Source organism: Chrysemys picta, chromosome 22 (genome assembly GCF_011386835.1).
Source record: "Chrysemys picta bellii isolate R12L10 chromosome 22, ASM1138683v2, whole genome shotgun sequence".
Classification (NCBI taxonomy): Eukaryota; Metazoa; Chordata; order Testudines; family Emydidae; genus Chrysemys; species Chrysemys picta.
This window is the reverse complement of record NC_088812.1, coordinates 15,104,407-15,129,338: the sequence shown is the minus strand read 5'-3', so window position 1 is coordinate 15,129,338 and position 24,932 is coordinate 15,104,407. Positions and strand designations below refer to the sequence as shown.

General features: G+C 43.2%; 1 protein-coding gene across 5 annotated transcripts in view; it reads right to left on the bottom strand.

The window, feature by feature from the left end:
- The window catches only part of SLC4A8 (solute carrier family 4 member 8), a 109,492-nt gene that overhangs the window by 54,099 nt on the left and 30,461 nt on the right, over positions 1 to 24,932 (bottom strand). For 4 of the 5 annotated variants that reach the window (XM_065576239.1, XM_065576240.1, XM_065576238.1 and 1 more), the window contains one exon: positions 3,226 to 3,307. Coding sequence is in view for 2 of the 5 variants with exons in the window: in XM_065576237.1 (XP_065432309.1) it covers positions 3,226 to 3,307 (82 nt within the window). In the remaining 3 variants the exon portion in view is untranslated. Of the gene's footprint in view, positions 1 to 3,225; positions 3,308 to 20,825; positions 21,006 to 24,932 lie in introns of those variants that run through there. The other variant, XM_065576236.1, reaches the window with a different exon arrangement.

The following is a 24,932-nucleotide window of genomic DNA, read 5'->3' as shown; positions in this document are numbered from 1 at the left end:
ATTTTTTTTTAAATATGAAAAATGTCTGCTGCCTCTCTTCTTACTAATTTAAGCCAGAATTGAACCTGAAATTTAATGGGATTCTCTGGCCTCTGTTATGCAGGCCGTCAGATTTGGTCATCATAGTGGTCCCTCTTCTGACTTTGAAATCTGTGAAAGCGGGGGCAGGGGATGAAGCAAGAATCAAAAGGCCGGGTTATATGTTGCCCTGTATTTTGTGTCATCACCGGCCGCAGTGCAAGACAAGTGCAAAAATCTTTAGGCCAGGGGTGTTGAAGACACAGCCTGTATGGTGTATCTCCTTGGCCTGAACAACGCAGGCAGAGTCAGCAGAACCTAAGTGCTCTCTCTCTTCTTTTCTAAATCTGTTCTGAGCCCGCACGAAGGTTGGTCTTTACTGAAAACACTAGGTTGTGTTAGGACATGGGCTGGAGGCAGCGCAATACACGGCTCTGCAGCAGGGGCCCACAAGCAATGACGTCGGAGATTTATCCACTTTGTCAGCTGGATATTCATAGAATATCAGGGTTGGAAGGGACCTCAGGAGGTCATCTAGTCCAACCCCCTGCTCAAAGCAGGACCAAACCCCAACTAAATCATCCCAGCCAGGGCTTTGTCAAGCCTGACCTTAAAAACCTCTAAGGAAGGAGATTCCACCACCTTCCTAGGGAACCCATTCCAGTGCTTCACCACCCTCCTAGTGAAATAGTGTTTCCTAATATCCAACCTAGACCTCTCCCTGTGCATTTTGAGACCATTGCTCCTTGTTCTGTCATCTGCCACCACTGAGTACAATCTAGATCCATCCTCTCTGGAACCCCCTTTCAGGTAGTTGAAAGCAGCTATCAAATCCCCCCTCACTCTTCTCTTTTGCAGACTAAAGAATCCCAGTTCCCTCAGCCTCTCCTCATAAGTCATGTGCTCCAGCCCCCTAATCATTTTTGTTGCCCTTCTCTCCCTTTGGCTGCTTGCTCCACATTCTTGGCGGTTTTTCCCCACATTCTTTCTCCCTTCCCTCTTCCACCCGGCCCTATTCCCCTCTGCATCCCTCTCCCTTCCTTTCTCTCTCTATTAGGTAATCCCCTCCAAAAAACTGCCTACCCCCAAAAAATCAAAATTGATGGCATTAACATGTCATTGGCAACCCATCACTGCAATCCCTCCCGCCATGCCTACCCTATAAACGTACATCGGTATAACTACTTTGCTCAGGGGTGTGAAAAATCCACATCCCTGAACAACGCAGTTGTACCGACCTAACCCCCAGTGTAGATAGACCCATGTCACGGAGGTGGACTAGCTACGCTGACAGGAGAAGCTCTCCCATCTGCATAGTAGCGTTTTCACTGATGCAGTGTTTTAAGTATCAGGGGGTAGCCGTGTTAGTCTGTATCTACAAAAACAACAAGGAGTCTGGTGGCACCTTAAAGACTAACAGATTTATTTGGGCATAAGCTTTCGTGAGTAAAAACCTCACTTCTTCGGATGCATCTGAAGAAGTGAGGTTCTGACCCACGAAAGCTTATGCTCCCAGTACTTCTGTTAGTCTCAAAGGTGCCACAGGACCCTCTGTTGCTTTTTACAGATTCAGACTAACACGGCTACCCCTCTGATACAATACTATGTGGCATTCCGTGCAAATAGGAACTCTCCTGCTTAGCACTGGGTCAGCTCATTCTTGGGTAAACTAACTGGGTTCCTATTTGTTGCTTTTCTTTGGGAGCTTCTCAGCAGAAGGCTCCCCAGACAGTGTTTGCATGCCGTGGCTGAACAGGTTGTGAGAAGGAACACATTTTACTCATGGATAACTGGCAAGCAGAAACAGGGCTCAGTTTCAAGTATCAGGGGGTAGCCGTGTTAGTCTGTATCTACAAAAACAACAAGGAGTCTGGTGGCACCTTAAAGACTAACAGATTTATTTGGGCATAAGCTTTTGTGGGTAAAAACCTCACTTCTTCGGATGCATAGAGTGAAAGTTACAGATGCAGGCATTATATACTGATACATGGAGAGTAGCGAGTTACTTCGCAAGTGGAGAACCAGTGTTGACAGGGCCGATTCAATCAGGGTGGATGTGGTCCACTCCCAATAATAGATGAGGAGGTGTCAATTCCAGGAGAGGAAAAGCTGCTTCTGTAATGAACCAGCCACTCCCAGTCCCTATTCAAGCCCAGATTAATGGTGTTAAATTTCAGAGTAGCAGCCCTGTTAGTCTGTATCCACAAAAAGAACAGGAGTACTTGTGGCACCTTAGAGACTAACAAATTTATTAGAGTATAAGCTTTCGAAGAAGTGGGCTGTAGTCCACGAAAGCTTATGCTCTAATAAATTTGTTAGTCTCTAAGGTGCCACAAGTACTCCTGTTCTTTTTGGTGTTAAATTTGCAAAGGAATTTTAGTTCGGCTGTTTCTCTTTGAAGTCTGTTTCTGAAGTTTTTTTGTTCAATGATAGTGACTTTTAAATCTGTAATAGAATGACCAGGGAGATTGAAGTGTTCACTTACTGGCTTATGTATGTTACCATTCCTGATGTCCGATTTGTGTCCATTTATTCTTTTGCGGAAGGACTGTCCGGTTTGGCCAATGTACATGGCAGAGGGGCATTGCTGGCTCATGATGGCATATAGAACATTAGGGCTCAGTTTGTCACATGACAAATCACAGACTACCCACGTATTGCCCAGATCTGCTCTCAAGTCCCACTGCTACTCTTTAGCATAAGACCAGTTAATGGGCCAGAGTCTCATGTGCACTGCCAGACTGATGGGAATGAGACTCTTTTGCAGCCCAGGCAATGGCTCTGTGTGCATTTTGTCTTCCAACTCGTACAAAAATGTAACGCTGCTGAATTAGCCATGCAAAGTTCAACTGTGTCCAAAGGGCCTGATTCTCTGTTGTTCTGTCCTCGTGCTGCCATTTACCGCAGTGGGTGTAAGATGCTGCCAAGCCCGAATGGTGACAATTTGCACCTCACTTTGCACTGGTGTAAACCACTGCACAATGGAACACCAGGCCTCAGGTGTGTAAAGAAAAGTAACTCACGGCGCTAATGGGTGGGCCATCCAATCGCAAAGAGACTGATGGAAGTTGAGTTATGGCCAATCATTTATCTGATCTGGAACTTTATTAGCCAAGTACATTTACTCCAGGTTCCATCTAGCTAGATGTTAATGATGTACTAGAAAAACTGAAAAATCTAGTTATCAGCTGCAGCCTTGGACCTTACCTTCCAGTTCTTCTTTCTCATAATGAATATTAACGACATTACTGGTCCCACCTTGATCCACCACTGCCTCTTCGTCGACTCTCTGTTTAAAAACAAAACAAAAATGTGCAACTAGTTAGAAGCAATTTCCTATTTTGCTCACAGTGCACAAGATTTTCAAAGTGACTTAGGAGGAGAGTGGGGTGCTATTTATCAACCAAAATTCCTTGTGGGTGAAAAAATGCAGATTTGGTGGCACCAAAACCTTTCATGAATACGTGGCAGTTCTGCCCAAAAAAAATGTCAGTCGAAAACTAAAAAAAAAATTTCAAAAAAAAATCTGTCTTTCCATTTTAAAATATCCTTTCCTTTATTTATTTATTTTTACAATTGAAACATTTCAAAAAGGCTCAAATTAGAAATGAAACATTTTGTTCCATCCAAAATGATTTTTCAACTTTCAACTCACCCAACATTTTGTTTTCCGTTCAACCCCAAATCTTTTTTTTTTTTTTTTTTTTTTTTTTTCAGAATTGCCAATGCATCAAAAGATTCACTATTGGCACAGGTCTACTTAGGAGCACAGCAGGGGATTCTCAAAAGCAGCGTTGGCCTAACTCTGCTCCCACTGGTAAAACTTCAACTATGTGTTTGTACAGCACCTAACACAATGCAACCCCAATCCCGACTGGGACCAGCAGAACTCTTGAAGAAGCAAGGAGCTCAGTGAAAGGCTATTATTTAAATACACCTCTACCCCGATATAACGCGACCCGATATAACACGAATTCGGATATAACGCGGTAAAGCAGTGCTCAGGGGGGTCGGGGCTGCTCACTCTGGCAGATCAAAGCAAGTTCGATATAACGCAGTTTCACCTAGAACGCGGTAAGATTTTTTGGCTCTCGAGGACAGCGTTATATCGGGGTAGAGGTGTATCAACAACGTAATGGACTGCAGTATTGCCAACTCTCATTTTTTTGCGAGTCTTGAGATATTTGGTAGTTTTCTTAAAGCCCTAGCGACTGGAGTCATGAGATTCCCATGCAATCACAGCTTTCTTTTTTTAAAAGCCCTCATAATTACAGAGAAAAGCTCAAAAATGGGAGGCAATTGTACCCTAAAAGTTAAGAAAAACACAAGATAAATAAATTGATCCCAATCATTTGGAGGGGAAGGAGTAAAGCTCATGATTTTTAACCCAACCTCAAGCCTTGTCTATACACAAAAGTTGTACCACTTTAACTATACCAGTATAGTTAAAGCAATAAAGCTCCTCTGGTGTGGAAGCAGTGAGCTTATACCAGTATAGTTTATTCCCACATGGGAAGGGGAATAAGTTATGCTGGTATAAGGCACCTTTAAATTGGTATAACTATGTCCACACCAGGACTATATTGGTAAAAAAAAAAAAATCACACACACACACACACACACACACACACATAGAAGGGGACACAACACACACTGACCAGCGGGTTACACATGCAGCAATTCCCAAAATGATTCAGGCCAGAGAAAATGTTCGTATCTCAAAATCACAGGAGACAAGCTACAGAACTGAAACTTAGTAGCAACCAATGAGTACACACAAGAGTCCTTCTTGCTTCTCCCTGTCATCAGTGTTGTGGAAAAGGGGTTACCCCCTTCTGACCAAAGGAGCAAAGACTGCCTGCATTTCAGACCTTTGCTGCAGATGTGGCTTAATACCAGCGCCTTCTGGAAAAACTTGATAATATTTTGTCCCTCTCTTCATGTTACATTTCTGCTATTAATTATTAAGACTCTTTCAACAGGGGAAAAATACACTACAGTATCCTTATTTTTTCTCTCTAGGAAGGTCAGTTGTGCAAACGAATGGAGTAAAAATCCGCTGTAAACAGAATTTCCCAGAAGAAAAGCAAAACCTTTTCACCTGTAAAGAGCAAAGAAGGACTCTGTGATGCAATAGTGATCACTCTTTATTTTGCATTTGTTTCAGAATTTATCTTATTCCCTTAGCTCACATAAGACATTGGGGATCTTTTATATTTGCCTTCTGGTGTTCTTGAGTTTTTAGGGTTATGTTTGCAAGTTCTTCGCTTTAATCACAATGACTAGAAACTTATACTGGCACTAGAAAAGGTTCAGAAAAGGGCAACTAAAATGATTAAGGGTTTGGAACGGGTCCCATATGAGGAGAGATTAAAGAGGCTAGGACTCTTCAGTTTGGAAAAGAGGAGACTACGGGGGGATATGATAGAGGTATATAAAATCATGAGTGATGTGGAGAAAGTGGATAAGGAAAAGTTATTTACTTATTCCCATAATACAAGAACTAGGGGTCACCAAATGAAATTAATAGGCAGCAGGTTTAAAACAAATAAAAGGAAGTTCTTCTTCACGCAGCGCACAGTCAACTTGTGGAACTCCTTACCTGAGGAGGTTGTGAAGGCTAGGACTATAACAGCGTATAAAAGAGAACTGGATAAATTCATGGTGGTTAAGTCCATTAATGGCTATTAGCCAGGATGGGTAAGGAATGGTGTCCCTAGCCTCTGTCTGTCAGAGGGTGGAGATGGATGGCAGGAGAGAGATCACTTGATCATTGCCTGTTAGGTTCACTCCCTCTGGGGCACCTGGTATTGGTCACTGTCGGTAGACAGGATACTGGGCTAGATGGACCTTTGGTCTGACCCGGTACGGCCTTTCTTATGTTCTTATGTTGATTTTTAAAAAAAAGAGCTGAGATTTTCATATAATCACGTGGCTCCAGGAGCTGAAGCTTTAAGAAAAAAACATTGAAAATCAATACAATTGCAAGAGTTGGCAATGCTGCTTTATGGAAGCAAGAAAACTACCACGAACGTTGCTTATACATATTAATTGGCTCGAATCAAACAAGAACACTGAGCTTGATTTAAAAGCATATGTTATGTCAACATCCATAGTGCACTACCTTGTCAATGGAGAAGTAATTAACACCTCCATCTGCTTCAGAAGGGATACACAGAAGCAGCTCCTTTCTTTTTCACCCACTCCCACCACACTCCTCCACCCTTTCATCCCTGAATTGGAATTTTTTTCCTGCATGCTTTTCTGGGTGGCTAGCCCTTTAAATCTGGTAGCGACAAACAAATCACTCAGCTCTGAACCAGCCATTCTGGCTGATGTTTGCTGCATCTCATTCTCTATTAGAGGATAGGGTAGCACATCCTCCCAGTCCAGTCTGGACATGTAGGTGCAGCGCACTAGGCATCCATGGATTTTGTTACAAAATACACTCTATAATTGGGACCCTTGGAAAGAACGAAGTTTAGAGACTTCTGAAACTTGTGAGGGGTACCCCAAACAGATTTGCATCATCTAACAGGGGACAGGCAGCTGGAACAAGTCAACTTTTAAAAATAAAAATCCTCACCATGAGCTTGTTCCAGTTCCTTAGACCACAAGCTCTTTGGGGCAGGGATGGTCTCTTACTGGACTAGCACAATGGGGCCTAGATCTTGGTTAGGGTCTCTGGATGCAACCGTATTAACAAGAAGGAGAATAGCGGAGGCTTGAGGGATCCAAAAGCAAACAGCTGAACAGAAGTGGCTCAGTAGGGGGAGGGATAGCTCAGTGGTTTGAGCATTGGCCTGCTAAACCCAGGGTTGTGAGCTCAATCCTTGAGGGGGGTCATTTAGGGATCTGGGGCAAAATCAGTACTTGGTCCTGCTAGTCAGGGCCAGCACCAGCCCAGCAAGCAGTTGCTTGGGGTGGCCAAGGGGAAGGGGCAGCTCTTTGGCAGCAGGTCCCTCAGTCCCTCTCAGAGGGAAGGACCTGCCACCAAAGAAGGAAGCAGCACAGTAGAGCTGCCACCAATCATGGCTTCCCCTCCCCCCCCTCCCCCCCCCCCAACGCTTGGGGCAGCAAAAACCCTGGAGCCAGCCCTGCTGCTAGTGAAGGCAGGGGACTGGACTTGATGTCCCTTCCAGCTTTATGAGATAGGTATATCTCCATATTATAAGGTAAGCAGGAGTTGAACTGGAATTGTGCTGTCTGGGGCATTACCTGAGAACAGAGGGCTGTGGTAACCCAGTGGTGATCATGTGTTACAGGCTCCCTTCTGTGTCTGATCCACAGAGCATATAAGCCTAGCTTTAGCTCGTTATAATAGCTGATGCTTTTTTAGCTCTGGAGGTCTCCAGTTCAAACCTGGCCAAAAATGGAGGCTAACACGCTACGCTTAAATTTAGCATATTTACAACAGACCCGAGTCATGTTGATGTTTTGAACGTGCTGGAGTTTCGTTAAAAAGAGAATTAGAACTCCACAGAAAAAGACCTTACACTGGAATTGTCAGCATGGGTGGTGTTGGGGGTTGGTTTGTTTGTTTGTTTGTTTCTCTTTTGCATTATTATTTCAAAAAAGCAACATCGCTTGTAAATAAGCAACATTTATTCCTAGAAGAATCCTAACGATGGCGACTAAAAATAACAGGAAACAGCTGAAATACCAGAGGTGGTTCCAATTGGAGAACGAGAATTAATGCTTAGTAGCCCCACACGTTCCAATTTCAGAGTAAACTTGTTACTACTTTGTTGCAAGAAAACAAATTGGTCCTATTCTGCAGAATTAATTCACGTTACCTAGCAGCAGGCTTATTATTACAAGACCTGTTGGCGTTCCATTTCCTAATTACTCCTGTAACTCTCTCTGCCTCTGTCTGTCCCTTCTTAGCAACAGTCACCCAGATCGCTTCTGGCAAGGTTTCAGACAGGCATGGAACCACCTCAGACAGTAAGCGGCTTCATTTCTGAGACATCATACAGATCCTGATTAGCATTTGTTTTATTTGGCCCCTCTTAAAGGCAGCGTATAAAAGCAGTAGCCCCGCACCACTGCTGAAAAACTATATGTAATGCAAATTTAAACTCTTCAGCACAGGTTGTTTTTCAAAGAAGGCCTTTCAGTGGTATCGCCTGCCCTTTGTATTCCTGCCTGAGCTAGCATTTGGAAAGATGCAAGGTGGGAGAGGTTTACTGTGCTCAAGACCGTGGATATCACGTTTATGTAGCCCATTCCCAGACTTGCTGTTCAGTTACATCACCCACATATTCAATTATCAGGGAGGTAACCGTGTTAGTCTGTATCCACAAAAACACATATTCAAGGATGTCTATTGCATGCTGACCAAAACATGCCAGCTTCAAAAGCATGGAGTGGATGAAATAATCCACGTGACATACACTACACGTCAGCTGATCATGGAAATACTACAGTGACCTGCACACTACACCTCAATGCATTGCACCCTTTTATGATACAGTGCAACAGCCATTAAGCTGCTAAAACAGACTGCATTAACACTGCATCTACATTAACATTAACATCATGTGGCTTCGATGAACCCTTTGCCCTATATTTGCTAATGAAAAAAAATCACCATTTCTGGGAGTTAAAACAACAGTGGTTGCCATTTAAAAATCAATATTTGCCACCTGATACCACAGGGTCAATATATTTATTTACTTCCTTAGTTCTAAGAGGAAACTGTAGTATTGTAGGATACTACAGTCTGGTAGCTGTTGGCAAATATTGACTTGGGGCCAACTCAGAGGTGAGTCAAAGGGAATCTAACTGGATATAATTTGCACCTTTTTCCAACCCCTTCCATGTGTAACGTAGATCAGTTTGGACCCCCTTGCACTGAGGTAGACTAAATGTGTGAAATTCAGAGGTGATGTGTAACACATTGGTAAGTGTGTAGATCTAAAGCCAGATCTACACTAGAAATTTTTGCTGGCAAAGTAATGTCTACAGGGATGTGATTTGTGGGTGGGTAGGTTTTTTGGATCGGGGGAGTGGGAGAGGTTGCAGCATTTCTATACTAGCAAAAGCCCTACTGTAGATGCAGTCATACCAGCATAAAAGTGCTTTGGTCCATACAGCCTATTTTGTTCAGGGACCCAGTACAAACTACACAAGCAAAGGAATTTTTTGCCAGAATTATTATTGTTTAATATCTGTATTACTGTAGCACCTATGAGCCCCAGTCATGAACCAGGACCCCACCGTGCTAGGTCCTGTACGAACACCAAACAAAAACATGGTCCCTGTTTCAAACAGCTTACAATCTAAGGCCTGGTCTACACCAGCGGGGGAGATCGATCTAAGTTACGCAACTTCAGCTACATGAATAACGTAGCTGAAGTCAACGTACTTAGATCTACTTAGGACCGATCCTATTCAACTTATTCATAAATGATCTGGAGAAAGGGGTAAATAGTGAGGTGGCAAAGTTTGCAGATGATACTAAACTGCTCAAGATAGTTAAGTCCAATGCAGACTGTGAAGAACTTCAAAAAGATCTCACAAAACTAAGTGATTGGGCAACAAAATGGCAAATGAAATTTAATGTGGATAAATGTAAAGTAATGCACATTGGAAAAAATAACCCCAACTATACATACAATATGATGGGGGCTAATTTAGCTACAACAAGTCAGGAAAAAGATCTTGGAGTCATCATGGATAGTTCTCTGAAAATGTCCACGCAGTGTGCAGAGGCGGTCAAAAAAGCAAATAGGATGTTAGGAACCATTAAAAAGGGGATAGAGAATAAGACTGAGAATATATTATTGCCCTTATATAAATCGATGGTACGCCCTCATCTCAAATACTGCGTACAGATGTGGTCTCCTCATCTCAAAAAAAGATATACCGGCACTAGAAAAGGTTCAGAAAAGGGCAACTAAAATGATTAAGGGTTTGGAACGGGTCCCATATGAGGAGAGATTAAAGAGGCTAGGACTCTTCAGCTTGGAAAAGAGGAGACTAAGGGGGGGATATGATAGAGGTATATAAAATCATGAGTGATGTGGAGAAAGTGGATAAGGAAAAGTTATTTACTTATTCCCATAATACAAGAACTAGGGGTCATCAAATGAAATTAATAGGCAGCAGGTTTAAAACAAATAAAAGGAAGTTCTTCTTCACGCAGCGCACAGTCAACTTGTGGAACTCCTTACCTGAGGAGGTTGTGAAGGCTAGGACTATAACAGAGTTTAAAAGAGAACTGGATAAATTCATGGTGGTTAAGTCCATTAATGGCTATTAGCCAGGACGGGTAAGGAATGGTGTCCCTAGCCTCTCTTTGTCAGAAACGGAGATGGATGGCAGGAGAGAGATCACTTGATCATTGCCTGTTAGGTTCACTCCCTCTGGGGCACCTGGCATTGGCCACTGTCGGTAGACAGGATACTGGGCTAGATGGACCTTTGGTCTGACCCGTTACGGCCGTTCTTATGTTCTTATGTACTTACCACGGTGTCTTCACTGCGGTAAGTCGACAGCTGACGCTCTCTCATCAACTCCGCCTACGCCTCTCGCCCCGGTGGAGTACCAGAGTCGATGGGAGAGCGTTCGGCAGTCGATTTATCGCGTCTAGACTAGACACGATAAATCGACCCCCGCCGGATCGATCGTTGGATACAGAGGGGAGAGAACAAGGAAACAATGAGACCCTATTGGTCAGCATGATAGGCAGTGGTGTCAGCACACCACCAGTCTAACTGTTGTCAGGTGCTTTTGTGGATATCACGGCAGAGGAGAGTTAAGAGGTCTCCACTAGCAGGCTTTGCTGGTATAGCTAATCCGACAAAGCTTTTCTAGCGTGGACCTGGGCTAAGTAACAAAAACGATCCGCCTGAGTTTAAATTCTGCAACAGCTCGCAGAGAGAGACAGAAAGTTGCAGAGCATAAGTGCTTTGGCTGCAATTTTGTCATTTCTTTTCCACCCTCCTGAATGATGAGTCGTAGTTGAGAAAACAGAACAGTGATAAAAATATAAACTCTCCAGGGATTCTTCGAGACGCAGTGAGAACTTCCCACGAGCAATAACAGCAGAGTGTCTGTTCACCAGGCGCTGCTTGGATTTCTCCGACACCGTAGATCAGGCGCTAGGTCTCTGCAATTATTGTTTTAAGATCTAGTACATGAGGAACAGATCAAATGGGAAACCCAGACTTGAGCTTAGCAAGAAGCGAGTCAGGAGCTGTCATTTTGAGGCCCCCTAATGCTTATACCCCGGGGATGGCTGCAGTATAAACAACCGGATCCTGTTCCAAACTTTGGGCCAGATTCTACCATTAAGGCCCAGACTTGAGTAAGGGGGAGACCAGCTGTTGTGCACACCATCCCCACTGCATAACATGGTTCATCTTCTGCTCACTCTGCAGCCCCACCAGTTCCATCAGATGGCCCCCGGCTCTACCTCCTCCCTGCTCCTTTTAGGGTCTGATCCTACTGCACCACTGAAGTCAACGGGAGCTTCTCAGCTGATTCCAATGGGCACAGTTTAGACTCCTGAGAGGGGCCCTAGCCCTGAAAAGCCCTTGTGACTGGGAGAATATAAGCACCCAGTCGGATAAGCAGAGACATTTCATCCAGCAGGGCTGTCACTCCTGGCTCCTTTCACCAGCACTTCGGCCCAGATCTGTAACCGATTTCTATGGCAGTTAAGGAGCCTAAATACCTTTAAATCCCTATAAAGAGAAAAATTCCAAGAGCTCAAACCACTGGGAGGTAAATCCCATTTGGAGAAGTTACCAGCCCTAACAGGCGGCTATTGCCGAAATACGATAGCCAATATTCCTGATCAGTCAAGGACAATCTTGAAGGGTAGAGTCATAACCGTCATGAGCAGGGGAGTGTTTTTGTAGCCCCCGACCCGCTCTGAGAAGTGGTGGCAGCACATTACAGAAGCGAGAACAGGAGTTCTGAATTCCCAGGGGGCAGCAGAGGAAATCTGAGACACATGTCACATTTCTCCAGCAGTAACAAAGGGTCTAATCACCTGCTTCCCTGGAGAAATCCCAGGGAATGGCAGGAAACCTACACAGTTCTTTCCATAGTCTCCTACTAAGCATGCCCTAAAGAGGGAAGTTTGGTCAGGACTCTACACCTTTTCTAGGTGACAAAGCCTCTCAACTGCAACAGAAGTTTGAGGACACTGAATCCTATCATATGAGAGTTATGAAGGTGCATAACCCTGACCTGAATCAGAGACTGGGACCTGGAAATGTCAGAACCCCCATCTAAATGTACCCCCTTTATTATTCTCAGCGAGCCTCTGCTTTGTAGAGCTGTCAGACACACGTCTATCTAGTACATCCTCTATTCAGGATATTCATATTCAGGATTCTAGCCGCATGAACTAACTGCATACTTTCATTGGTCCTTATTCCTTCAACATCCCCTTTGCTGTACTAAACTGCAGCGCCCTTTCCTTCTTCTATTCTCCTAACACCCACTCCTGTCTATATCCCTTTGAAATGTTCTCAGACATTTTGCTTCCAATGCAACACCTCTCTCTTTCTTCCCCGCTCCTGCTGAGAAGCTAGCGCATTTCACTTCCAAAAGTGATAATGAGGTTTGCCACTGGTTTTTTATATTTTATTATTATCAGTATTCTTTTTAAAATCCCCATTCTTTTTAGCAGCAGCCCAAACATCTATTACCTGCAGTTTCTCCGATGACATGGTGGTTTTCAAGTCGGCCACAAGGCTGCGAAGTTAGTCAATACCTTTCTTATTTAATCCAGTGTCCAGATCAGACCTAGGACCAAATTCACCACAGATATCGCTGAATTCAGCCCCTAGTTTGCTGCATGCTCCATTCGAGCCACAGGATAGAGAGAAACTTTACAGCAATAGCTTTTGATTAAGAAAGAAAAATAACCCAACTTAAAACTTGATTAGCCCTGAAATACTCCAATCCTAGTCTTTGAACCAAAGACGGGGGGGAGGGGGGACAATGGTCACTTAAATACCACTCTAGTTAGTCCACCTGGTAACCCCTAAGAGGCATATGACTCTCCGCTCTGATGACAAATGGGACAGTGCAGCACATAGTAAACAGCAAGTGGGGGTTGATTCTACTGGCTTCTGAAAATACGCATCACAGGCAGAAAGGTTCTATGCGGTTTTTAAAAAGATATTGCACCTGAATCAGAGAGATCTGTGGAATGGGTCCATCCCAGCCGGCATTTACATGGATGCTATATCCTTCAGAGCAAGCAGGGCCATTGCCACTACAAAATTCAAGAGAGTTTTTCTTTCCATTTAGTTTAAAAGCTCTTTGATAAATAGGCTTCTTGAACTTGGTTCCCATGACGTGAGCTTTTGCGTAGGATCAGCCTGTAGAAAGGCGTCTAAGGCCTTGGCTACACTGGCGCTGTACAGCGCTGCAACTTGCTGCGCTCAAGGGTGTGAAAACGCCCCCCCCCCGACTGCAGCGCTGTAAAGCACCAGTGTAATCACTCGGAGAGGTGGAGTACATACAGCGCTGCAAGAGAGCTCTCGCAGCGCTGGTGGCGCGACTACACGGCAGCGCTGTGAATTCCCGAGTGTCGCCAAGGCCTAGGCTAAGGGCTAGTCTTGATTGAAAGTTTTCAATCAAACGTAAGACTGAAAAATAAAGCCGCTAACTTGTGGACCTACCAAAGAACTTGCGTAGCATGCAGGGAGGAAGATGTTGGGGGCGTGGCCAGAGCATATAGCACTCCACCCATCCTGAACTGGTATAGATTAGAGCAACCCCCAGGCTGCTCTAATTATCCTGGAGGCACAGATCTGTTCTAAAAACCAGCAAGCCATAAATGGCACTATCCGCTCCTGCACATAGCAGAAAGTTCAGGAATAAGTGTTAAAGGCCCCAGCATGCCAAGGGTAAGAGGCACATTCAGCACAGATGCATTTAAAGCTAGAGGTGGTCAAAAAAAAATTCGGATAGAATAGTTTTCTGTCGGAAAGTGCTGATCTGACAAAAATCAAAATGTTTTGCATGAACAGCTCGATTTCGTCAACATTTTCAACAAAAAATGATCAAAATGTTCCGTTTCAATAAGGTTGAAGTGGTTCATTTTGATACATTGTCTCCACTAACCGGTGTGCCAGGCTGCCTGGCCCCTCTGGGTTGTCACACTCACAACATTTCTTTTCCCCATGTGGATCTTTAGATTCTCAGCATTGCAGAACACAGTACAGGCATGTGTCAAGAGAAGCCTTCCACCCAACTTTCTCTACCACATCTAACTCTTTCTCTGCTCTCCCCCCTTACTTCCTGTTCCTGCCAATTATATAGCTTCCCTTATTGAGCTAATCACCCATGAGCCCAATCATTGCCCCCCAAGTATCAACAATCTCCACATAACAGGTTAATTGTCCGCAATCATCTCTGTTAGCAACTACCTGGAGTGACTAGGGTATTACAGCTACCATTCTGTCACATACAGTCAAAGTATTTCATTTTATACATCATATTACATATAATATTTCATTTATTGTATATGATATGAGATTGAATTGATAAAGTCAATTTATCTAAATGAAATGTTCCAAGAAGTTTGTTTCAATACTTCCAAAATGACATTTCAAAGGGAAAATTTGAAATTGCAATTTTTTTGATTCAGGACAAAAAGGAAAATTTCTAAATGTCAAGTTTCAGAGTAACAGCCGTGTTAGTCTGTATCCGCAAAAAGAAGAACAGGAGTACTATCTCCCCTTGTAAGTACTCTCACACTTCTTATCACACTGTCTGTACTCGGCTAGCTTGATTATCACTTCAAAAGTTTTTTTTTTTTCTCTTAATTAATTGGCCTCTCAGAGTTGGTAAGACAACTCCCACCTGTTTATGCTCTCTGTATGTGTGTATATATATCTCCTCAATATATGTTCCATTCTATATGCATCCGAAGAAGTGGGCTGTAGTCCACGAAAGCTTATGCTCTAATAAATTTGTTAGTCTCTAAGGTGCCACAAGTACTCCTGTTCTTCTTTCTAAATGTCAGAATTTCCCATGGAACAGAAATTCTGAGTTTCAACCATCTCTATTTCAAATCCATCCTTTCTTTTCAGATTTCCTGAAGTCAGAATGATGGTTCCTACTTCACTGAATTTCCCAGCATGCCCTGTGCTGGTGATGCAATAACTTCCACAGAACCCCAGTGGAATATGAACCTGGCATACATAGGGATAATCCAATCACTTATTTATACAGTGTTCATCACCTGTCTCTCACAAGGGATAAATTACTTTTTTTTTTAAGCGTGGCTAATTAGTTATATGCTGCAAATTCACTTCTTGTAATGGGCTGAATTACTCCTACTCAGGACCAAGATTAACTGCCCAGCTTTAAAGGAAATGTGACACTTGGTGTAAAATGACCTGGTACATGAAAACGACACCAAGGTCTAATCAATTAAAATCAGGTCGCGATTCAGTCTCAGAACCCGTCCGCCTTTTTATTATTTAACAGTAAAACCTCAAAAGCAAACAATTGAAGAAACGGAGGAGGCAAGCTGCAAGAAATAATAAAGAGAGAGAAAGTATTATGGTCAACTGTTATGTTTCACAGCATACACACAAAGAAGTTAGATAAAAATATGAAATACTCTTGTTGGAAGGTTGCAACATAACACGACTTTCTTCCTTAGAATTCAGACTGATAACACACAAGAACCCACAAACATAGAACAGGCAGGCTGCTCCCCACAAGAGAAACACACAACTCAACACACCTTATTCTAGCTAGAGTCTGCAGAACTGATTCTGATGAATGCTTGCTTCCCTGCAGAGCCCCTCACCATGCCAGCAGGATCAGGAAAGCCCTTACCCATTAAAGTGACAGCCTACAATTCCAGCAAAGTTTTCAAATATACCACACCAACTTTTTCAAATTTAGGAGCCTAAACGTAATCACGTAGGGCCCCACAATTGGAGCTAGATTTCCAAAAGAACACAAATCCCGTCTAGGCAGCTAAATAAAGCTATTCGTTGTATGAAAAATTCTAATATTATGACTTTTTGCCCTGGTTTGGGATGAAAACAAATTTTGAAATACCAGAATTTCCCATGAGACAGAAATTCTGATATTGGATGAGCTCTCTTATAAACAGAAAGGGAAACAGGCCAGTTTACACTCATTGTTCACGCCGGGCAAAAAGTTCTAGCATCATAAATGCTGAACAATTGCAGTAAGATGGTTAAAATAATTTAACAATAAATTAAGGCGAGATTACTAGGGCTGGTTGAAAATTTTCCATCGATTTTTTTTTATGGGAAATTGAGTTTTCAACTAAACAAACAGTTTTGCATAAAGTGTCTGCTTTCCTCAAAAAAATTCAGTTTTTCATTGGGACACTGGCCATTTTGACAAGTATCAGGGGGTAGCCGTGTTAGTCTGTAACCACAAAAACAACGAGGAGTCCGGTGGCACCTTAAAGACTAACAGATTTATTTGGGCATAAGCTTTCGTGGGTAAAAAAACCCACTTCTTCAGATGCATTCAGATGGCCATTTTGAAACATTTGGGGGGTTGGGTTAGTTTCAACAAAAAGTCATAATTTTCTGCCAAAAGTTCTGACGACACATTTTTTGCTTTGAATCAAAATTTTCAAGGGAAGCGGGAGGGGAAACATTTTCCAATTAGTTCTAATCATTAGTAAGACCTGGAAATAATTATTTTAATGTAAGATTTTAATCCTGACTTTAAAATGAAAAACAGGTTGTGGTGATGCTCAGTTGCATAAAATTTGCAGTGAAAGACGGCTGCCGTTTGGAACAATTTCCCTCTCCTACTATAAATACTTTCCTATGAGCTAGAGCTTTCAAAAAGCAATGCAATCGCTTTCACAAAGTGCCTGGAGGTACAATAGGCAATTCTCAGAAAGAATCCTGGCTGATGAAGGGAAATGTTTATGCATTATTCCAGATACTATAAAGCTGGTCTAAACAGGGGCTTTCTCCTGAGTGACCTCAGACTTTCCCAGATCTGAGAGGAACTCAATAAATCATCCTCTTTATCAATAGGAAGCTAATAAAAGAGGACTGAATCGAAACTGGATGCAAGCAGCGTGTGAGGATAAATACATTAAAGATTGTGAGATGCTCAGATACTACAGTAATGGGGGCCAGATAAGTACATTAGATTCCTTGGTCACTGTCAGTCTGGTTTTAGATCTGGAAATCTAAGTTCTAGGTTCCCAGTCACCTTAGTATGTAGTACTGGGTGTCTGATACAGAGAAGACACTGGCTAGTGATTTATTCTTAGCAACGTACCAGGATCAGAGATCCATACTGATGTTTTTTTAAAGACTTAGCAGTCGCCTTGGCTACTATTGGACAGAAGGTGGCATAGATTCAACTGCAAACTCTGGAAGGTATAGATGGGACTCTGGTTGCCTCCTAGAGAAATCCCAGGGGGCAGCAATGGGCATTTTTTCATCCACCTTGAAGGGTCTCTTGTCCCAGCATTTCACAATGTTCTATTGTCACTTGTCACTATGCAGTTCTCTGTCCCTCATCTAACCTTGACAATGTCCCACCCATGCTACCCTCGTGTCTTGTTGAGACAAGTATCTGGCTTAGTCCAGATTAAGACGGAGGTGATATTAGTTAAGGGAAGCAACCACAGAATATGGCAGGATTAGGGCCCACTTCCATGACTGAAGGGTGTGGCCATAATTTGCCAAAAAAAGGATCACACTCTTGGAGGAGGAGGGTGGATTAGAGAGTCAAGGTGGTCCATTGGACAGTGCACCGGACTGGGAGCCAGGAGATGTGGACTCTGTTCCGAACTCTGCTGATAACCTGCTGTGTGATGTTGGGGAATTCACGCCCTGTTTCCCCTCCCACCCTTTGTCTGTCTTGTCTAAGTTCTGCAGGAAAAGGACAGTCTCTTGCTATGTGGATGTATAGTGCTTCGTATAATAGGATTCTGATCTTCCAGGTGCTACTCTAATACAAATAATAAATAATATTAAGTGATTGCATGCATCAAACTTAGAGGCCGTTAAAAAAAAAAACATAGCCCTAAAAGTGGATGCACTCTCTCCTGAGCAGACTTTTGAATAGGTTATGGCTGGTTATTATATTGAGGAATTTAGCAATCTAATAAAGCTGCAATATTGTAACCTTTGCAACAACACAACCTATTCAGAAATCTATTATCCTGCCTCCACTTCCTGACAGATGCAAACAGTTTTTGTCATCCTCCCTTGATCTCCCTTGGATATCTTCAGTTTGTGTAATTCTCTCTCAGGCTGTATGGCGGAGAATTCAGACTCCCTCAGCGGGCGTCCAGGATTCGAAGCCTTGATTCTTAGAGCTAAGTAAGTCGGTCTTTGAATAGCAGTCAGCCAGGGAATTTGCTATTATCCAAACAGAATGGATTTTTCTTGCTTTTTGGCTCAGTGCCTGCTGCTTTCACAAGTTTGTCATCCTTCTGATTCCCTAAAATAAACGTTTGATGCAGAAGTTTCCATAAAACGGAATATTAAACTTGCCGAAACCTTTGGAAAATACCAGACTGCAGCTGATCCTATTAACTCCTTAAGCAACTTTATGTTGGTTTCATAAGACGCTAGCCAAAATTTTTCACCCAGGAGCGCCTAAGTTAGGCTTCTGAATTCATAGTTGGGCATCTAAATACAAGCACCCTGATTTTCAAAAGTTCTCAGCACCCACAAATCCAGCCGAAGTCCATGGAGTTTGCCGACGCACCACACCTCTGAAAATCAGCCCGTTTTTATCTAGGTGCCCACGTATGAATTTAGGAGCCTAATTTCAGACACGCGGTTTTGAAAACATTGCCCATTCTATCCAGTCATTTGCAACACCCTGCACTAGATGCAGAAGAATGCTGGGCCTCCACCATTATCTCTAATCAAATTAAAAATAAGGCTTCTCTCTCAGGCACCGTGTTGCAACGCCTTTGGATGCTCACTGCTCCAGCGTAGCTTGTCTGTCTAGTATAAAGCTGCCAGACAGCTGCTATAATCTTTGGATATCCTTGTTGCACAGTTCAGTTCCCATGCTGCGGCAGGCTCAGTGGAACACAATGGCTGACTGCTGTTCCCCGTTGGAATGACCTTTTCCAACCTGCCTGGCAAGACTAGAGTTGCCTGAACAGCCGGCTGGTATGCACAGCTTTTCTTCATCAAACTTCTCCTTTTGCCCAGGAGGCCAGTTACGCTAGCAGATCTACTGGGCCTTTTCTAACAGAATGGACAACATGACGTATAACCTTAAATTGAACAATATACCTATGTGGACACATGAAACTGACTTGAACAACAGCCTGACTTGCTTGTTCACGGGGATAACTTCAGCAATCAACAGGCAGAGAAGAAAGAGAAGAAAGCATTAGAGAAGAAGTAATTGATATTCCAGCTTGGTCATCTGTGGGGATGGAAGCACTTCTCTCGCTTACACAACATCAAAAGCTTTCAGGGAAAAGAAAAAAAGAGCAGGATCCATCAAATAAGGAAAGAGTTTTCCCAGAAATCTCTCCCAACATCAACCGTGATGTGACGCCTGAATATTTAGTCTGCAGAAGAGAAGAATGAGGGGGGATTTGATAGCTGCTTTCAACTACCTGAAAGGGGGTTCTAAAGAGGATGGATCTAAACTGTTCTCAGGGGTACCAGATGACAGAACAAGGAGTAATGGTCTCAGATTGCGGGGGCGGGGGGAGTTAGGTTGGATATTAGGAAAAACTTTTTCACTAGGAGGGTGGTGAAGCATTGGAATGCGTTACCTAGGGAGGTGGTGGAATCTCCTTCCTTAGAGGTTTTTAAGGTCAGGCTTGACAAAGCCCTGGCTGGGATGATTTAGTTGGGGATTGGTCCTGCTTTGAGCAGTGGATTGGACTAGATGACCTCATGAGGTCTCTTCCATCCCTGATATTCTATGATTCTATGAATATTGTTATTGAATAAGGATATTATGGTCATGCTCTGGGGTGGGTCCCCAATCCTGATCTGCTAGGCACTGTACAGACACAGCAAAGTGTCCTGCTCCAAACAATTTATAATCTAAGAACATAGGCTATTCTGCCCCACTCAGTAAAACACATGGGAAAGATAAACTAAAGTGACAATGTTCCAACTGTCCATTCCCACAGGCCATCTTCTGTGTTACTGAAAGCTTTCAAAAACCTTGAAGAAGCAGCAGAATTTTAAGGATTACAGCAACAGATGAGGAACTCAAGATACCTAACTTCTTTCCTAGCTCTGCTGCTGCACTACTGTGGGCAAGTCACTTTACTTCTCTGTGCCTCAGTTTCCCATTATCAGTAGTACTGAAAGTGCTTTACAAGGGAGGTCAGCATCATTACACTCATTTTACACATAGGGAAACTAAGGCACAGGAAGGGGAAGTGACTCACCCGGCAGTAGAGCCAGGAACAGAACCCAGGGCTCCTAAGATCTAGTCTATGTCTCCAGCCACTAGGCCACACCACTTAATGTACTAATGGTGGGTGCTTAGATACTGCAGTGATGAGGGTAGTATAAGAAGCTGTGTAGAAAAGAACGCAGGCAAAGGACTGTCTCATATTATATGTTTGTACAGGGCCTGGCACAATGGAGCCCCGCTCCTAATTGGGGGAAATAAAGTAATATAAATAACTCATAATAGAAGAGATATTAATTCAAGTTTTGGTATAGCCAATATTGAGAAGAGAGAGATCTTGTCTCAAAAAAAAACCCCAACATTTATATAGAATAACAGGAATCCAACTCATTTCAAATCAGCTGCTAGTGCCAACACCCCCTTCTTGGCTGGATACAGACTCTTTCCATTTTCTAAAATTGTACCTGCAGTCGAGGCACCGTCGATAAACCCCTGAGCCAACCCACCAGCCAGTGCATCAAATAATATTCCCAACAGCAGCAGGCTGTCAGACCCTTTCCTTCAGGGGTAAGTTTCATATCTCCAACCCAAAGGAGTTCAAGATAAACCAGGTTCTACCTCCTACAGGAACCAACCCACTCCCTACAGACCTCACCCTCTAACTGAGCTCAGGCTGCCCTTTATATCTCCTAGCATCCCTAGTTCTGAGTCACATGCTCCCATCACATGACCTCTAGACTCAGTTGCTTTATGGGAAATGTAGTCTGCTAAGTTTCAGAGTAGCAGCCGTGTTAGTCTGTATCCGCAAAAAGAAGAACAGGAGTACTTGTGGCACCTTAGAGACTAACAAATTTATTAGAGCATAAATTTCGTAGTCCACGAAAGCTTATGCTCTAATAAATTTGTTAGTCTCTAAGGTGCCACAAGTACTCCTGTTCTTCTTTTTGTAGTCTGCTAAGGGGATCCTGGCCAATAGTGGAGAATGAGGGCATGAGTCACCCAGACTACAGTTCCCATGTGGCACCATAATAGCATTTCCAAATTGAAATTTTGGGGGGTTTCAGATGTTCAGTTTTTCAACTAAAAGTCCATTTTTTCTGCAGAAAAAACAAATCTTGAAAAATTGTTTTGTCCAAAACCCAATTTTCCACCAAAAAACAGTTTCAATGGAAACATTTCAACCAATCCTCATTTTCACCCATTGTCTTCCTACATGGTTGCACAATACAATGGCCCCTGTGTCATTATTCTTATTACTAATTATGTGTATTCCAATAGTGCCTATGAGCCCCCATCACGGACCAGGACGCCATTGTGCCAGGCACTGTACAAAGACAGAGCAAAAAGACAGTCCCTGCCCCATGGGTGTTGCGATCTATCATGTCACTGCTGTTGATGCTGCCAGAAGCAATTACTAATTAGATTTTGTTTTCTTACATGCAATGTTATAAAATCACGGCGCCACTTTCTTTTTAATGCCACTGCTTAGGATTTACATCTCAGAACTTGGAGGACAAATTCGATGCAAAAACCAAATACGCATGGGATCCATTTCTGCATTCAGTACTGACGGTAGGTTGGATCCGCTGTGCCTGCTCACTGAATGCAAAGGCGCAGATGACACTGGTGGGCCAGGATGCAGTAAAAATCTGGGTGAGCATGTACAGTATTCGCATATGGTGATCCAGTGTATTCCTGGGGAATCATCCACAGCCCGGTTAAATGCCCAACTAGTGTTTCACCACCTACTTAATCATGGCCATCAGAGGTACTAAGAATCAGAAAGAGCTGATTTGGGTCTGGGAGCTAATGTATCCTTCTCTTTCTCCCGTGTATACTCTGCAACCTTTCGTTAGCATTTCTCAAGAATGCCCCAAAGTTAGAGAAGAGGACTGGGAGTCAGGACTCCTGGGCCCCAATTACTCAGTTCTGGCTGGCTGCACTTACTGCCCTGTCTATATTGTGGTTTTGTGTTTGGTTCCTTGCTTGCATGCTCTGGTGTAGCTACACTAGTAGAACTCGCCCTGGGAGATAAGTCTCCAGGATGATGTGACCACGGCCTATCATATGCTGACCAATATTGTCTCATTGTTTCCTTGTACTCCCCTGCCTGTCTGTATCCATCTGTTGATCTCTTCGCTCATATCTACACTGTAAGCTCTTTGGGCAGGGAATGTCTTTTGTTCTGTCTTTGTACAGCGCCAAGCACAAGGGGGTCCTGGTCCAGGACTCGAACTCCCAGGCGCCACAGAAATACGAATAATACTAACAGATACACAGCAACTGTGTAAATCGGTGTTTTCCCCAGTGCAACTTACTGGGGTAAGTTTCAGTCCCGTTTGTACTGGTGCAATGCCTTTGTGTTAGGCGTTTGCACTGGTGTAATGGCAACAATGGCAGAATCTACCATTGATTGAATCTACCAGGGGCTAGAGGCCTCTAATACTTGAGTCATGGTACACCTGGTACTGAGGGTGTATCGCAAGGATGGATGGATGCCAGCACAGGGGGAACTGAGCCTCCGATTAAGGTATTTGCCTAGAACTTAAGAAGCATAGGTTCAAGTCCCTACTCTCCTAGAGACCTTTGGCATGTCCTTTAGCCCTCAATCACTCATTTGGTATATAACAGGTACTTCACTATCTCATAGGAGTGTTGTGAAGATAGATACATTAAATGTTCTGTAGAACCTCAGCGTTATAAACATCCTGGGAATGGAGGTTGTTAGTAACTCTGAACAAAACATTCAGGTTGCTCTTTTCAAAAGTTTACAACTGAACATTGACTTAATGCAGGTTTGAAACTTTACTATGCAGAAGGAGAATGCTGCTTTCCCTTTATTTTTGTAGTAGTTTACGTTTAACACAGTACTGTGCTGCATTTGCTTTTTCCCTCCCCCTCCCCCGTCTCTGCTGCTGCATGATTGTGTACTTCCGGTTCCAAATGAGGTGTGTGGTTGACTGGTCAGTTTGTGACTCTGATGTTCAGAACTCTGAGGTTCTACTGTGTACTATTAGGGCGATGGGGACATATAAGCACCTCAGATACAACTAGCACGTGGGTGAACCAGTTGAGTAGGGATGATTACTCTGAGGTCCTGGAAGAAAGGTGCTCTCTACACCAGTGGTTCTCAAACTTTTGTATTGGTGACCCCTGTCACACAGCAAGTTTATGAGTGCAACCCCCCTTATAAATTAAAACCACATTTGTTTATATTTAACACTATTATAAATGCTGGAGGCAAAGCGGGGTTTGGGGTAGAGGCTGACAGCTCGCGACCACCAAGTAATAACCTTGTGACCCCCCCTGAGAGGTCACAACCCCCAGTTTGAGAACCCCTGCTGTACAGCAAGTGCAGAATTTAGGGTAATCATCATCTGTCCAAATCCACACTTGTCCAAGCCTCCCTTTCTAATCCATTATCTCTTCTACTCTAGACTCTCAGTTCCTTGATTCCTGATCATTCTCGCTCCCAGTCATCGAGAGCTGGTCAGTGATTTTTCAGCACAACATTTTTTCCCATCAGACAATGCCAGTTTGTCAAAACCAAAAGGTTTGGTGTGAAAGGGCCAGTTCTGATTAATTTTTTCAGCCTGAAAAAAAACTGTGAAAAAATAAGTTTCAAAATTATTAAGACATTTTGTTTCGGGATGTTCCAAATGAAAACATTCCAGTTTTCTGGTTCAAAATGACTTTTTTTTTGCTCTGAAATTTAAGCTAATTATAGCCCCCCAAAATGGATTCAAAACGGTGGACATTGAAACAAACCCTTTCAAACTGATCCAAATGAAATCTTTTGATGGACCCCAGCACATTTTTTTTCCAGATTTTCAGTCTACAAAAATGTTCAAGATTTCGACTTTCTGTCCTGATGTGAGACAGGCAAATTTTTGCAAACCTTGAAAAATGTTGCACAACAGGAAAGCCATTTACCGCTCATTTCTACCTAAAACTGAGCCAGACTTTATAGAGGAGGAAGGAGGGATAAGGTGACACCCTACTCTGTTGCATGAATGGGAAAAGACTGTCTAGGAAGGAGTACGGCAGAAAGGGATCTAGGGGTTATAGTGGACCACAAGCTAAATATGAGTCAACAGTGTGATGCTGTTGCAAAAAAAGCAAACATGATTCTGGGATGTATTAACAGGTGTGTTGTGAGCAAGACACGAGAAGTCATTCTTCCGCTCTACTCTGCTCTGGTTAGGCCTCAGCTGGAGTATTGTGTCCAGTTCTGGGTGCCGCATTTTAAAAAAGATGTGGAGAAATTGGAAAGGGTCCAAAGAAGAGCAACAAGAATGATTAAAGGTCTTGAGAACATGACCTATGAAGGAAGGCTGAAAGAATTGGGTTTGTTTAGTTTGGAAAAGAGAAGACTGAGAGGGGACATGATAGCAGTTTTCAGGTATCTAAAAGGGTGTCATAAGGAGGAGGGAGAGAACTTGTTCACCTTAGCCTCTAAGGATAGAACCAGAAGCAATGGGTTTAAACTGCAGCAAGGGAGGTCTAGGTTGGACATTAGGAAAAAGTTCCTAACTGTCAGGGTGGTTAAACACTGGAACAAATTGCCTAGG